Raw genomic sequence first — 13,486 nt, 5'->3', positions numbered from 1 at the left:
GTCATGACGGGACAAACATCTTCTCCCTGGTGTTATTCTAGTAAACTGACGAGGATAATGTGCACCTGGAGAGAAAAGACGGCGACACAAATTCATTTAGAAACAAAACAGTGAGTCACTCTCTGCTCTGTGTGTGTACCTCCATGTGAAGGCTTTGCATCTCCTCACTGAGTGTGTTTCTCTCCTGCATCAGCTGGTTTTGTTTGGCCAGCAGCTCATACACCTGCTGGGCACTGCTCTGACAGTGACGGTCCAACTGCTGCAGCCTGCAACACACACACACACACACACACACACACACACACACACACACACACACACACACACACACACACACACACACACACACACACACACAGAAAATATTGACAAACTAAGTGAGAGGAACTTAAACTCCTGGCTGATACAAACCAAATGTTGTAAATATTGAAAGAGAGCTGGATCCACAGAGAGATTTTATTTTTTATATCACTGGACTTTGTGTTAAGTAATCAACACTGTTTACATGAATGTGACAGCTGTGTATATTTAGTAATTTGAGATCAGACGAGGTGATTCAGGATGTGAAAATGGTACTGCCCTGATCTGATACACTGCAATTATATCGGACAACCCTAACTGAAACGATTGGATCGGACTGTGAATCAATCTGCTCATGACTTCTGAAACCGTTTAATCGTTTTTGTCGAGAAAAAAATAGTCAATAGTGAAAGATTTCAGGTGACGTCTTCACATTTCTTATTTTAGCAAACCAAAAACACAAAACCCGAGAATAGGTTTGTTACTATATAATAGTATGTCATCAAAAGGTAATACAAAAGTTACAGTGTAGTATGTCATAAATAAGTGATAGTATAGTATAGTATGTCATAAATAAGTCATAGTATAGTATGTCATAAAAAGTCATAGTATAGTATGTCATAAATAAGTCATAGTATAGTATAGTATGTCATAAATAAGTCATAGTATAGTATAGTATGTCATAAATAAGTCATAGTATAGTATGTCATAAAAAGTCATAGTATAGTATGTCATAAATAAGTCATAGTATAGTATAGTATGTCATAAATAAGTCATAGTATAGTATAGTATGTCATAAATAAGTCATAGTATAGTATAGTATGTCATAAAAAGTCATAGTATAGTATGTCATAAATAAGTCATATTATAGTATGTCATAAAAAGTCATAGTATAGTATGTCATAAATAAGTCATATTATAGTATGTCATAAAAAGTCATAGTATAGTATGTCATAAATAAGTCATATTATAGTATGTCATAAATAAGTCATAGTATAGCATGTCATAAATAAGTCATAGTATAGTATGTCATAAATAAGTCATAGTATAGTATGTCATAAATAAGTCATAGTATAGTATGTCATAAATAAGTCATATTATAGTATGTCATAAATAAGTCATAGTATAGCATGTCATAAATAAGTCATATTATAGTATGTCATAAATAAGTCATATTATAGTATGTCATAAAAAGTCATAGTATAGTATGTCATAAATAAGTCATAGTATAGTATGTCATAAAAAGTCATAGTATAGTATGTCATAAAAAGTCATAGTATAGTATGTCATAAATAAGTCATAGTATAGTATGTCATAAAAAGTCATAGTATAGTATGTCATAAATAAGTCATAGTATAGCATGTCATAAAAAGTCATAGTATAGTATGTCATAAATAAGTCATATTATAGTATGTCATAAATAAGTCATAGTATAGTATGTCATAAATAAGTCATAGTATAGTATGTCATAAATAAGTCATAGTATAGTATGTCATAAATAAGTCATAGTATAGTATGTCATAAAAAGTCATAGTATAGTATGTCATAAATAAGTCATATTATAGTATGTCATATAGTAGAGAATGAGAGTAGAGCGGGTAGTCCTTGCGTTTAGAAGATGGGGGGTTTGATCCCGGCTCCACTAGTCCATGTTGATGTGTCCTTGGGCACAATACATATCCCCCAAATAGCTCCCGAGGGCTGTGCCATCGGTGTGAGAACGGGTGTGAATGTTTAGTTAGTCCTGATGGATAGTGGCCCCTTGTATGGCAGCCCCTGCCATCAGTGTATGAATGGGTGTGAAAGGGTGAATGACATGTAGTGTTAAAGCACTTTGAGTGGTCGGAAGACTAGAAAGGGGCTATAAGTACAAGTTCATTTACCATTTATAGTATGTCATACAAAAAATCTTAAAAAGTCATAGTATATAATGAAAAAATGTACTAAGAAGGTCACAGTATAGGATGACATAAATAGTATTAGTATAGTATGTAATTAAAAAAATCACAGTGTAGTATGTCAATAAAAGTAATATTAGAATATGTCATGAAAAATGTTTAAAAAGTCATAGTATCGTCATAAAAGTCATAAAAAAGTAATAGCATAGCATGTCATGAAAAGTCATTAAACGTCAAAAATTACTAAAAAGTCATAGTATTGGATATCACAAAAAGTCACAGTAAAGTACGTCATAAAAAGTAATTAAAAAAGTCATAGTATATACACGTCATAAAGAGTAGTAAAAAAGTCAAAATATATGTGTCATAAAGTCATAGTAAAGTACGCCATAAAAAGTTAAAAAAAAATTGTATTGTACGTCATAAATATTCATAAAAAGTCATAGTATGTCATAAAAGATACAAAAAAATCATATTGTTGTATTAAAAAAGTCATAGAAAAGTACTAGAAAGATGAGTAGTATTAGTATAAGTGGTATTGTATTGTATTTCATAAAGTCATAGTATGTCATGTAAAAGAAGTGAAAAAGTGTCATCGTATAGTATGCCATAAAAAGTGTATCGATTAGTTTGTCATTAAAACAGAAATAAAAAGTAATTTCATAGTGTGTAGTAAAAAGTCATAGTATAGTATGCCACAAATAGTAATAAAAAGGTCATAGTATTACATGTCATAAAAAGTCACAGTATTGTATGTACTACGATTACTTTTTGATGACTTACTATACTATGACTTTTTAAAAGGTTTTGAAGTTTGTCATAAAAATGCATAGTATAGTATGTAAGAAAAGTCATTAAATACAAACAAATATAATTATAATATATCATATAAAATGTCATTAAACATCATAAAAAGGTCATTTTAAATGTTAAACTTTTAGTTTTTCACTAGAACTGTGGCACAACGTTCATGTTTCAATGAACACCAAACTCAAAATTCAAGTGATTATCGTTCACACCAGCACAAAAATACAAGAATGTTAAAATACTCCCACTAGAAGTAAAAGTCCAGTCTGGATCAATTGATCAGTGTCACATGACAGCTGAACTAAATAGCAGGTGAACAGTTTGGTGAGAAAGTAGTGTGTGCAGTTATGAGGCAAAATGTTGATCAGCACTAGGACGTCCCAATTAGTGTGTCCCCTTTGACAAAACCGCTCCTGCAGACAATGAACTCTTTCACAGCACACTGGGAGTCGACAGAGTGTGTGTGTGTGTGTGTGTGTGTGTGTGTGTGTGTGTGTGTGTGTGTGTGTTGGGAGGTGGTGTTTTCCAGCTGGGGTGTGGGGGTAAGGGTGTATGAATAGTGTGCGTGCTTGCTGTGTTTGGGGGTGGAGGTGGAATGTCTGTTAAGATATTTCCCACCAGCAGCTCATTATTTCATCCATTCATTCGTCTATTTAGACAGTCGGTCGTCCCGTCCTCTAGTGCAGAGGTGAACTGATTCACTCACACACACACACACACACACACACACACACACACACACACACACACACACACACACACACACACACACACACACACACACACACACACACACACACAGAGGAAACTAGATAAAGTAGCTCCACTTTAGCAGACTACAACAGTTAATTTCAGCTTACTCATTATTAAATCATAATATCATATGTTGATATCAATACTTTTTCAATGAAAACAAATCTGTACTTTTTACTTCAGTAGGATATTAAATGCAGAACGTATTCTGCAGAACTTAAGTATTTTATATTGTGGTATCAGATACTTCTCCCACCACTGTCTCATGAGCAGATGATTGATAAATTTAATACTACTTTACTTCATTTCTATGAACTAAAAGGAGAGCTTGGCCTCTTTAGGCATCAAAGAAATATGAACATGAAACAATCAGAGAAGGAAACGCCGCTCAGAGCTCGTATGCAGCCTGAGAGGAGGAATCACAGTCTCAGTTCACTGGATACAAACAATCACAAGACGCTCTGAGATCCACGGCACCACCTAACGACATGAGATCATCTTCCACTTTGTCCGTCACTGTTTCAACAGGTTCAGAAGGCGACAAGTAAGACAGGAACGATGCGTGTGATAAAAAGAAGATGAAGAGAGGAGGAGGAGGAGGATGAAGAGAGCTGTGTCTCGGGGCAGAGAGAGAGAGACAGACAGGTAGCTGGGGGGGAGACAGATGCCCCTGCCCTGCTGGTCATGTTGGCAGTGGCAAGGCTGCCTGTGTGTGACAGACGGGGGAGGCAAACATCCCAACACAATCTGCTCCCTGCTCCCCCCCCCCCCCCCACATTGTCCTCACTCTGTCTCTTTTTCCACCACAGGGTTTAATCCTGTCCCTACCTGTCCCTCTTCGTCAGGAACTCCCCTCCTCCTCCATCATCATCATCATCATCAACCTCCTCAGCATCCTTTTACACCATCAGTCCTCAGCAGCTACAACCAACTGCAACTTCAGCTTCCTTCTCCCCTCTCCTCCTCCTCCTCCTCCTCCTCCTCCTCCTCCTCCTCCATCCCAACCCGCGCCCCGCTGGGTGCTTAATCTCAGCCCCGGAGGCTCTGTCCAGTCCTGGAGGCCGAGGGCGATGACTCCCCTCCCTGCCTGGTGTTCCTACAGCCGGCTGCCAAGCTGTCCTGACCAGCCAACCCCTCTCTCTCTGTCCCTCTCTCTCTCTCTCTCTCCCTCCCTCTCTCTCTCCCTCCCTCTCTCTCTCTCTCTCTCTCCCTCTTCCCACTCTCTTCCTCCTACGCTGTCACACTGCACAACACAGCAGGGCACCGCCACGTCACACAGCCCCGCTGTGGTGAGCCAAGACACAAGACAAGACAATACACAAATAGACACGACCGATGTGCCGCAGATATGAGCTACACATACACACACACACACACAGCAGAGGACCTAAAGGTCAGAAACGGAGCCTGTTGTTCTGAAGCTGTTAATGTTTGATGAGGGAAGTGTGGAGAACGTGTTGACTGAAGGCCCTTCAGCTCCACACCACCAAACTAATCTGAGTCACGCTGGGAAAAGGCCAAACCTTATCCAATCACAACCTCTGATCTCGGTACATGCAGACGCACCGGACGCACCCAAAACTATCTTTTCCCCGGAAAGAGAATATATACAGCCGTCTCTTGGAGAGATTTTTGTGCTGACGACTGGCCAGCTCTGAAATCCACTCCAGGTTTGTAAAGCGGGAGATGCGTCGACATTGTTTGCCAAGAAGAATTTTACACTTGTGGTGTGCTAGTAGAAATAAATGTGTGGATGTAGAGAGGATTTATTCACTGATCGATTCAAGAGTACCACTTCTGAGGACATCCTGATGAAGTAACATAATAGAATCTAACATCTCTAAAGAATCACAGTGCATATTCATGACTGGCCTTATGATGACGTTAAAGGGTCAGTTCAATAATGAGTATCTTACATTATAGATAGTTGCTGTTTTCTTTGACCTGGTTTTCAGAAATATGTTTCAATATGCTCTTACATTTTCTTACAGGGGTTGTTTTGGTGTTTCATTTGTGGTGCTTACAGTGGTTAAGATTTACACTTTAAAAAACTCACTGACCACAACTCTTTCCAGAAACGTCGTTGATCTGTACAATCCACAGATTATAATCAGACTTCTCAAAACCTGGGCAAATAAAAACCCCTTAGCAACATGACTAGATTCCACTAGCGACAAGTGAGAAAATACTGTTGTAATTTTACTGGACTGAACCTTTAATTACCAGTAAGTCAAATTAAGTATGCACTGTAAGAGCTGCCTTTATTTGAAAGGCGGCTCACCAGTGAAAGACTGAATAGATGCAGCAACGGTTGAGATACAGACTTTTCATCCCTAGTATGTGGAAGGCTAAATAAATGACTGTGTCTTTTGTTTCCCATAATGCAACGCAAGACTTCGACTTCACTTCCCTGGTAAACAGCCACATCTTTCAAACTCCACATACCCACACTGGTTTTTCCCTTTGAAGAGAGAAACACTACGAAGTAAAATATCCAAAACACAATTATTTTTGTAGAAATGGCACCAACTGCACAAACAAGGCTGCAAAATGCCAGCAGGCTTTCACACATTGCAGTCTGACGGTAAATGAGCTGAACTGGCAGCCGGTGAATCGGTTGGTCAGGTCGTGAACTGAGATGTTTAAAGCGGCTGCAGGTTGTAAGGTGAAGGTTTTATGTAATGCAGTAAGTAAAGCTTTGACCCTGGCACAACCACACACACACACACACACACACACACACACACACACACACACACACACACACACACACACACACACACACACACACACACACACACACTCAGTTTGTCTGGCCAGAGAGCCGCCAACCTCTGGCCTTCTTATACAACACACACACACTCTCTAATCCACCCCGCGTCTCACCTTGGACACCCTGCCTCAGAGAGGGGGATGTGTGTAATGAATGTGTCTGAATGTGTGTGTGTGTCTGAATATATGTGTGTGTGTGTGTGTGTGTGTGTGTGTGTGTGTGTGTGTGTGTGTGTGTGTGTGTGTGTGTGTGTGTGATTAAGGCAGCGCTCCTTCCAGCAGCTAAAGCAGCAAATCCAATAACTGGCCTCTATCGACTGGCACACTCATTAATTAGGGCTTAATATGGCTTAATGCTCGGGCACTGCCCTACACTAACCCACCTACACACACACACACACACACACACACACTCACACTGCAGGCTGGCTCGCCCCTGCCCGCTGCCCACTGGTGATGAAGGAAGGAAGCTTGGATGGATTCATGGATGGACTGATGGGCGAGACGAGTAAATGGATGTTTCGGTGTGAAGAGGCTCCGAAGGCGGTGAAAAATGAGGACTAACAGTTTGTGGTTGGCGGGCGGAAGTGCGGGACGGAGTGGACGAGGGACGGAGAAACAAAGAGGCTGAGGGGCTCCAGCCGTCACCTCCCCGCCGCCTGCTGCTGCTGCTGGCCTGGCTGACGGCTGACGGGAGGGTTGTGGTGGGGGTGAGAGAAGGAGAGCCTCCCCACTGACCTGGTGAAAGGACACCACCTGCTGGATCCCGTGCTTTACTGACACAAACAGACACACACACCTGCACTGAAATAATTCCTTAATTATGCCCCCAAAAATACCTGAAACAGCTTTGAGAGCAGTCGTGGTGGTAAGCGTGTATCTTGCTCTCCGGCAGACATAATAAAAGCATGTTTTGCTGAGAGGCAGTTTGCAGTAATTTCCCCAGACAGTCCGATAATCAAACTCTGCTCACAATCTGCACCTCGAACCGCCGCGCTCTCTATTGACTGCTGCTACTAAGGAGATTAATTACAACACAGACACAGTTACCTCTCTGTGGTATACATCAGTCGTAGCCCACAGCTAGTGTCTAAACTCTGTTGTGTGTGTGTGTGTGTGTGTGTGTGTGTGTGTGTGTATGTTTGTATATTTATTTACAGGTGGGAGCATATGTCCTAAAGGCACGGTCTAAAGGGAAAGTGCTAACGTCACGTTAGAGAAACAGAGAGACGTTAATAGAAAAGAGAAGATCTGGAGGCAGTGTGCAAGTCTGTCGTTCAACAGCCCCATACGAATGTGTGCATTTTTATTACTAAACAAATCAGCTAGTGGAGGGTGTCACTTGTAGAAAATATTTATTGGACAGTGCATACATTATCAAAAAGGACTTGAAAACAAGCCACAGAGTAAACTAAAGTCTCACTGCATATTCTGTGTATCTCCAAAAACAACCACTCAGCGTGGATCTTGATTTTTTTTATAAATAATGCCTATAAATAAAGAGAAGGAAATGTGAGTTTCAAGATGAATGGCGGCTATAATTAAAGAACCAATTTTAACTGTTATCCTGTATCTGACCACACACACACACACACACACACACACACACACACACACACACACACACACACACACACACACATATACACGTGTGTGAAAAATTAGGGAAAATAAATAGGACTCTGGTACAATTCGACTCTAACCCTAGATGATAATGATGAATCTTAACCTTGACACACACTAATATTAGACAAACTGAACTTGTGTGCATGTCAGTGTGCGTGTGTGTGTGTGTGTGTGTGTGTGTGTGTGTGTGTGTGTGTGTGTGTAGCAGGCAGGGGGCCTAGGGGGTGAAGAATTCAGGCAGACGGCCTTGGCTTGCCTGGTTACAACAACACTGCCAGGGGCATGAAGGCTGCAGCTGCCACACACACACACACACACACACACACACACACACACACACACACACACACACACACACACACACGTATACACAAAACCATATTTCGCCCAATCCCAGGCCCACCATCACCACCCTCACACCCCAGCGCTCTAGCTAAATCTTGGCTGGCACACAACTGCACTCAAGAATGTGTGTGTGCCTGAAGGCCATGCCCCCCCCCCCCCCCCCCCCCCCCCCACCACCAACCTGTCACGCCAGTTGTTGCTCTTGCTAACACGCACATTTGACACGGGAACACGATTGGTGACACTGTGTGTTTTGATCAGGATGAGACTGACGCATGTTCCCTCACCGTTATTTCCTGGCGCTGTCTTTTCATTTACTGTTACGTCCACATGTTTGACTGACTGATGTACCTTTACTCTACAACTATACTCCTAATTTAACATGTCAGCATCACGTTTGAAAAGGACCTTTAGTCACTTTTCGATAAGTCTTCGTTCGCAGTTCAGAGTCACACTAACAGATACAACACACACAAGATCAGCATTTAAATGCGTTAACATACAGGTATACAGATATTACACATAAACTAAATAAGTGTCTTGTGATGCACTCCAAAGACAGGAGGAGTTTGTAATTCAATTCAATTATAATTTCTAATGCACAAGGTAAAATCCATTTTATTTTGAGTCATTTTTAAAAGTGTTTTCACTGAGATTTTTTTTCTTATGATGTAATACTTAAGAAAGAAATTAAACTAAAAAGGGAAGTCCCCTTAAAATAATCCTCTGTCATTAACATTAATTGCTTTAAGGATGGAAATCCAGTATGACAAAACAAAAATCAATATTATTTGAGCAGATTATGCTCATTTATTAACCTTTAACATGGATTTGTTTTAACCAGAGAGGTTTGGCTGCAGGAATCCACATTCCTGTCTAATAAATTATTAATTTAATACAAAAATAGACTGATGCTTAGACAATTATGGGGTTAATGTAGTGATGCAGCCTGTGTGAGAACTTCCTTTTCCTTCAGATCATTTTTTTCCAACTCGCTGCTGTTCTCCAGCAGAGCTGAACACGGTGGTGAGAAGGAAAAGAAAAAGGTTTCAGACGTTATGATGCTGGTGTGCCCATCTGCAACAGTCCTACCATGTTTGAACAACATTGATCTCTTCCATAACAGAGTGTGTGAAAGCCAAAACTCAGCAATCTTGTACTGCACTATAAAACCGTAGTTATTACCTATCGGGCCCTCGCGGTGAAGCTCCCTAAATACGCTCACATTGTTGTGCTCACACAGCAACTTGAAGTCTCTCAGGTCGGCTCGCAGAGCTCGACTTAAAATGAAAGAAGGGACATCGAGCGCTGGATATTCTGCCCCTTAAATTTAAAATAATAACAAACGCTCAATATCTGATCTTTTAATTCAACTGAAAAAATAGCCACATCTATTCCTTCACTTCTTCGTTGTTTTTAGTCATTTCTGTTTTATTCTTTATATTTTGTTGCTCTTGTGTTTGTTACCAACCGGCCTGCTTGATATTTGGTGCTAAATGCTTTTATTGTAACATGCTATACTGATTGATGTGAGTGAAGGTATTTATTTATTAAGGAAGTTTAGTTTTGTATGAAATCATAAGTGAGCCTTTTGGCAATAAATAAATCTTTAAAAGATACCGTGTTTTCTAATGTTTTCACCTATTTGCTACACATTTTATGTCTTTACATTACAGCTGCATTTTCCAGTGGGTGCTGCTGCGTTTTACATGTTTTGATCAAACATTCAAAATGAATTGAAAATCAACATGCAGTGATTTGAAACACTTCTGTTGGTAATTGATCACAATAAACATCATGTCTGCTTGTACTGCTGTTATTGCTGTGTGGGAATGTAGTCATAAGTGCACATTGAAAAAGTTTATATTGTTACATCACATATGATGCCAGTTGATCCCAGGGGGTTCGATAATACATTTAAATATATAGAGCACTACGGTATAATAATAATAATAATAATAATAGTGTAATTACAGGATTCGTTTAAAATAATCAATAAGAATTAAAACCCTGGTGTGGGCCCTTAACTCTGATAGTTCATACTTGTTTCACACCAGAATATAATGTAAAGTATATTATAATAAAAAAATGATGCGTGCAAATTCTAAACAATCTGAAACTTCGACACCTGATATTATTTCCTCTCAGTCACAATTATAACAGGCAGCAGACTGGCTTTGTGCTATCAAGTTCCAAGTACACTTTTTGCTGTCTAAAGAAAAATAATTCTCATTAAAAAGTGAGAGTAATAAAGAAATTACAATTAAATGGTGAGACAGCTATTAAGTCGGTATACAACAAGATCAAAGTTGATCTTTGAGCTGACGAGAAGCAGAGTGTTTTTTTGTTTAGATGAGGGTTAATGAACATCAGTACGGAGCGCGTTGACCAGAATTCACACATGATCAAAATGAATCACCCTTGGAACCGACTTCTATTAAAACAGATTTTGAAAGTGTTTAAGAGGGATGTGAGAACTGCATTCATATACTTTAAACAGCTGCGGATGAGCACTGAAGTACTCTCTGCTTTCATTCCGTCCCTGCATTAACAGAGGTTTCAGTGCTGCTGCCGGCTGTTATATCATCTATTCAATGTCAAAGTGTTTGCTGCCGTGAGGCCTGCTGACACTTTTTAAGTCGTGTCTGTGAGTGTTTGCTTTCCTGGCATTAAAGTGTTTCGGCTGTTGTTACTTTTAACATTTTTCTAAAGAAGGGGCAGGTGTTTCTGCACTAGTTTTCTAGTTGTAGTTTTATGAAGTAGTGTTAGCGAGTGTCATTGACTGGGGCTTGAGATGTGACGCTTTGCACAGTTAATGCTCCAGCTTGCAAGCCTCTGGCTACAGCCCGACATCTGAGCCGCAAATCTGCGCGTCTGTGTGTGTGTGTGTGTGTGTGTGTGTGTGTGTGTGTGTGTGTGTGTGTGTGTGTGTGTGTGTGTGTGTGTGTGTGTGTGTGTGTGTGTGTGTGATAGAGCTGTAAAGCCACCGTTTGACAATGCTCTTTCAGCAGGCCGCCCCGCGGTCGCTCCCGGCTACAGAAGCCAGCTGGGCAATGCAGAGATAGAAACGATGAGAAGAGAAGGAGAGGAAGATGAAAGAGAAGGAGAAGGGAGGACGACTGATCAGCGCCACCCAGAGACAGTGGACTAAACTGTTCCTCTCTGTCTCAATACGGGTGAGATCTCCCCACATTTACAGTCAGTCATTGGTTTAAACCTGAAGGTATTTATGTATCCTAAAACAGTACAGTTAATTATATCAAATATTCTTATTTTACATATAGAGATTACATTTTAACTTTAAATTTCTTAAAACAAAATTTAACTTCAACATCTATTTTTGTCAGAATGCTCAGAAAATGTAAAGAAGAAGAAAAAAAAGCAACAAGAACAACCATTTTAACGGAACTTTTCTGTAACACACTCAACTTTTGTAAAAACACCACAAAGAGAAAGGGCTACTATTGTGAAAAATGTCTGATTTAGAAATAAAACAAAACAGTTTGTATGTGATCAGTGTAAATGTATGGGTGACAGCAGTTCTGTTAATATAGACATGAATGTGAAGCTCAACAATCTAAGTAAGTGTTTGAACGCTGCACCTCACGCTGGGTCTTCTTCATTGTCTTCATCCCTGCTTTCTCCACAGCTCACTCATTTTAGCGGCCCTTTATCTCTCAGATCACACACACAGTTGCAACTCATCATACACACAGATGCCCAAAAACATACCCAAGTGCGCGCACACACACACACACACACACACACGCACACGCACACACACACACGCACACACACACACACACACACACACACACACACACACACACACACACAGAGAGAGATGAGACAAATGAAAGCTGTCCTGTTTCTTCTGCCAAGCCTATGCCAACTTAATTTGCAAATGAAAAGTTTTTTTTGCAAGGAGCGTCTTTTTGCTTCTGGGGCATGGCAGCACACTGTGTGTTTCGGGGTGGGGGTGAGGGTGAGGAGAGGGTTGACAGAGGGTGTGTGTGTGTGTGTGTGTGTGTGTGTGTGTGTGTGTGTGTGTGTGTGTGTGTGTGTGTGTGTGTGTGTGTGGCAGGAGCCCAGATGAAGCAGCCCTCGCCCGGGGCTCGCTGTCCGCCCGCGGTAGCAGCAAGCCTGTTCCTTCTTCCCCGGCCCGCCGCGACCATTTGTTCCATTAACCAATCTCCTGGAGCCTCTGGTGCAAACACACACACACACACACACACACACACGTCCACAGGCACACATACTTCAACAACTGCTTGCACAGCTCATACCACACATGGCCCTCCATCCCTCCTCCATCCTTCACTCCATCCCTCCCACCCTCCTCTGCTCTCCTCCAGACGCATGCACCATCTTTCTTCGTGGAGGCCATATGGCCCAGTGAAGCCTGTGGATCTACAGGCACATCTGCGTATATGTTGCTGCTCTCCTTTAAAGGGCTGCACAAGGGAGCTGTGTGCTCACATAAACATAGTATATGCACACGCACACCCAGGGCTGACAAACGCACTCTGCTGTCACAATGTGTGGTTAAGAAAACGTTGGTGCTATGTCGGTCTGTTGAGTGTGTGTGTGTGTGTGTGTGTGTGTGTGTGTGTGTGTGTGTGTGTGTGTGTGTGTGTGTGTGTGTGTGTGTCCGTGAGTCTGTGTTTGTGACCTCAGTGTGTACATGCATAGTGATAATTGGTGAAACAGCCTGCGAACAGCTGTGGGGTGAGAAAAGGTTGCGTGGTGTTCGGTACAGGAAGCAGAGGGGAGGAGGAGAAAGAGGAGAGGAGTAAAGTTGGAGACTAAGAGAAGAGCAGAGAGGAAAGGAAAGTGAAAAGAGATACGAAGAAGAGTAGAAGAGGGTGAGGTGAGCAGAGAAAGTTTAAAAACTACACGAGCAGGAAACATTTTACGAGCCGTAATAACTTTCACATAAACATAATTATCATTGGATTGTTGCTTCACAGTTCTCATTAACATCT

At 41.0% G+C, this 13,486-nt stretch overlaps 1 protein-coding gene across 1 annotated transcript in view; it reads right to left on the bottom strand.

The window, feature by feature from the left end:
- Window positions 1-13,486, bottom strand: part of sdccag8 (SHH signaling and ciliogenesis regulator sdccag8) — a 43,928-nt gene that overhangs the window by 1,140 nt on the left and 29,302 nt on the right. The window contains exon 17 of the mRNA XM_068719531.1: window positions 140-266. Within this exon, the coding sequence (XP_068575632.1) occupies window positions 140-266 (127 nt within the window). The remainder of the gene's footprint in view (window positions 1-139; window positions 267-13,486) is intronic.

Source organism: Cebidichthys violaceus, unplaced genomic scaffold (genome assembly GCF_023349555.1).
Source record: "Cebidichthys violaceus isolate CVI_PGR_0920_01 unplaced genomic scaffold, fCebVio1.0.p SCAF_10, whole genome shotgun sequence".
Taxonomy (NCBI): domain Eukaryota; kingdom Metazoa; phylum Chordata; class Actinopteri; order Perciformes; family Stichaeidae; genus Cebidichthys; species Cebidichthys violaceus.
Note: the sequence above shows the minus strand (reverse complement) of the source record. Positions and strands in the feature narration are given on the sequence as shown.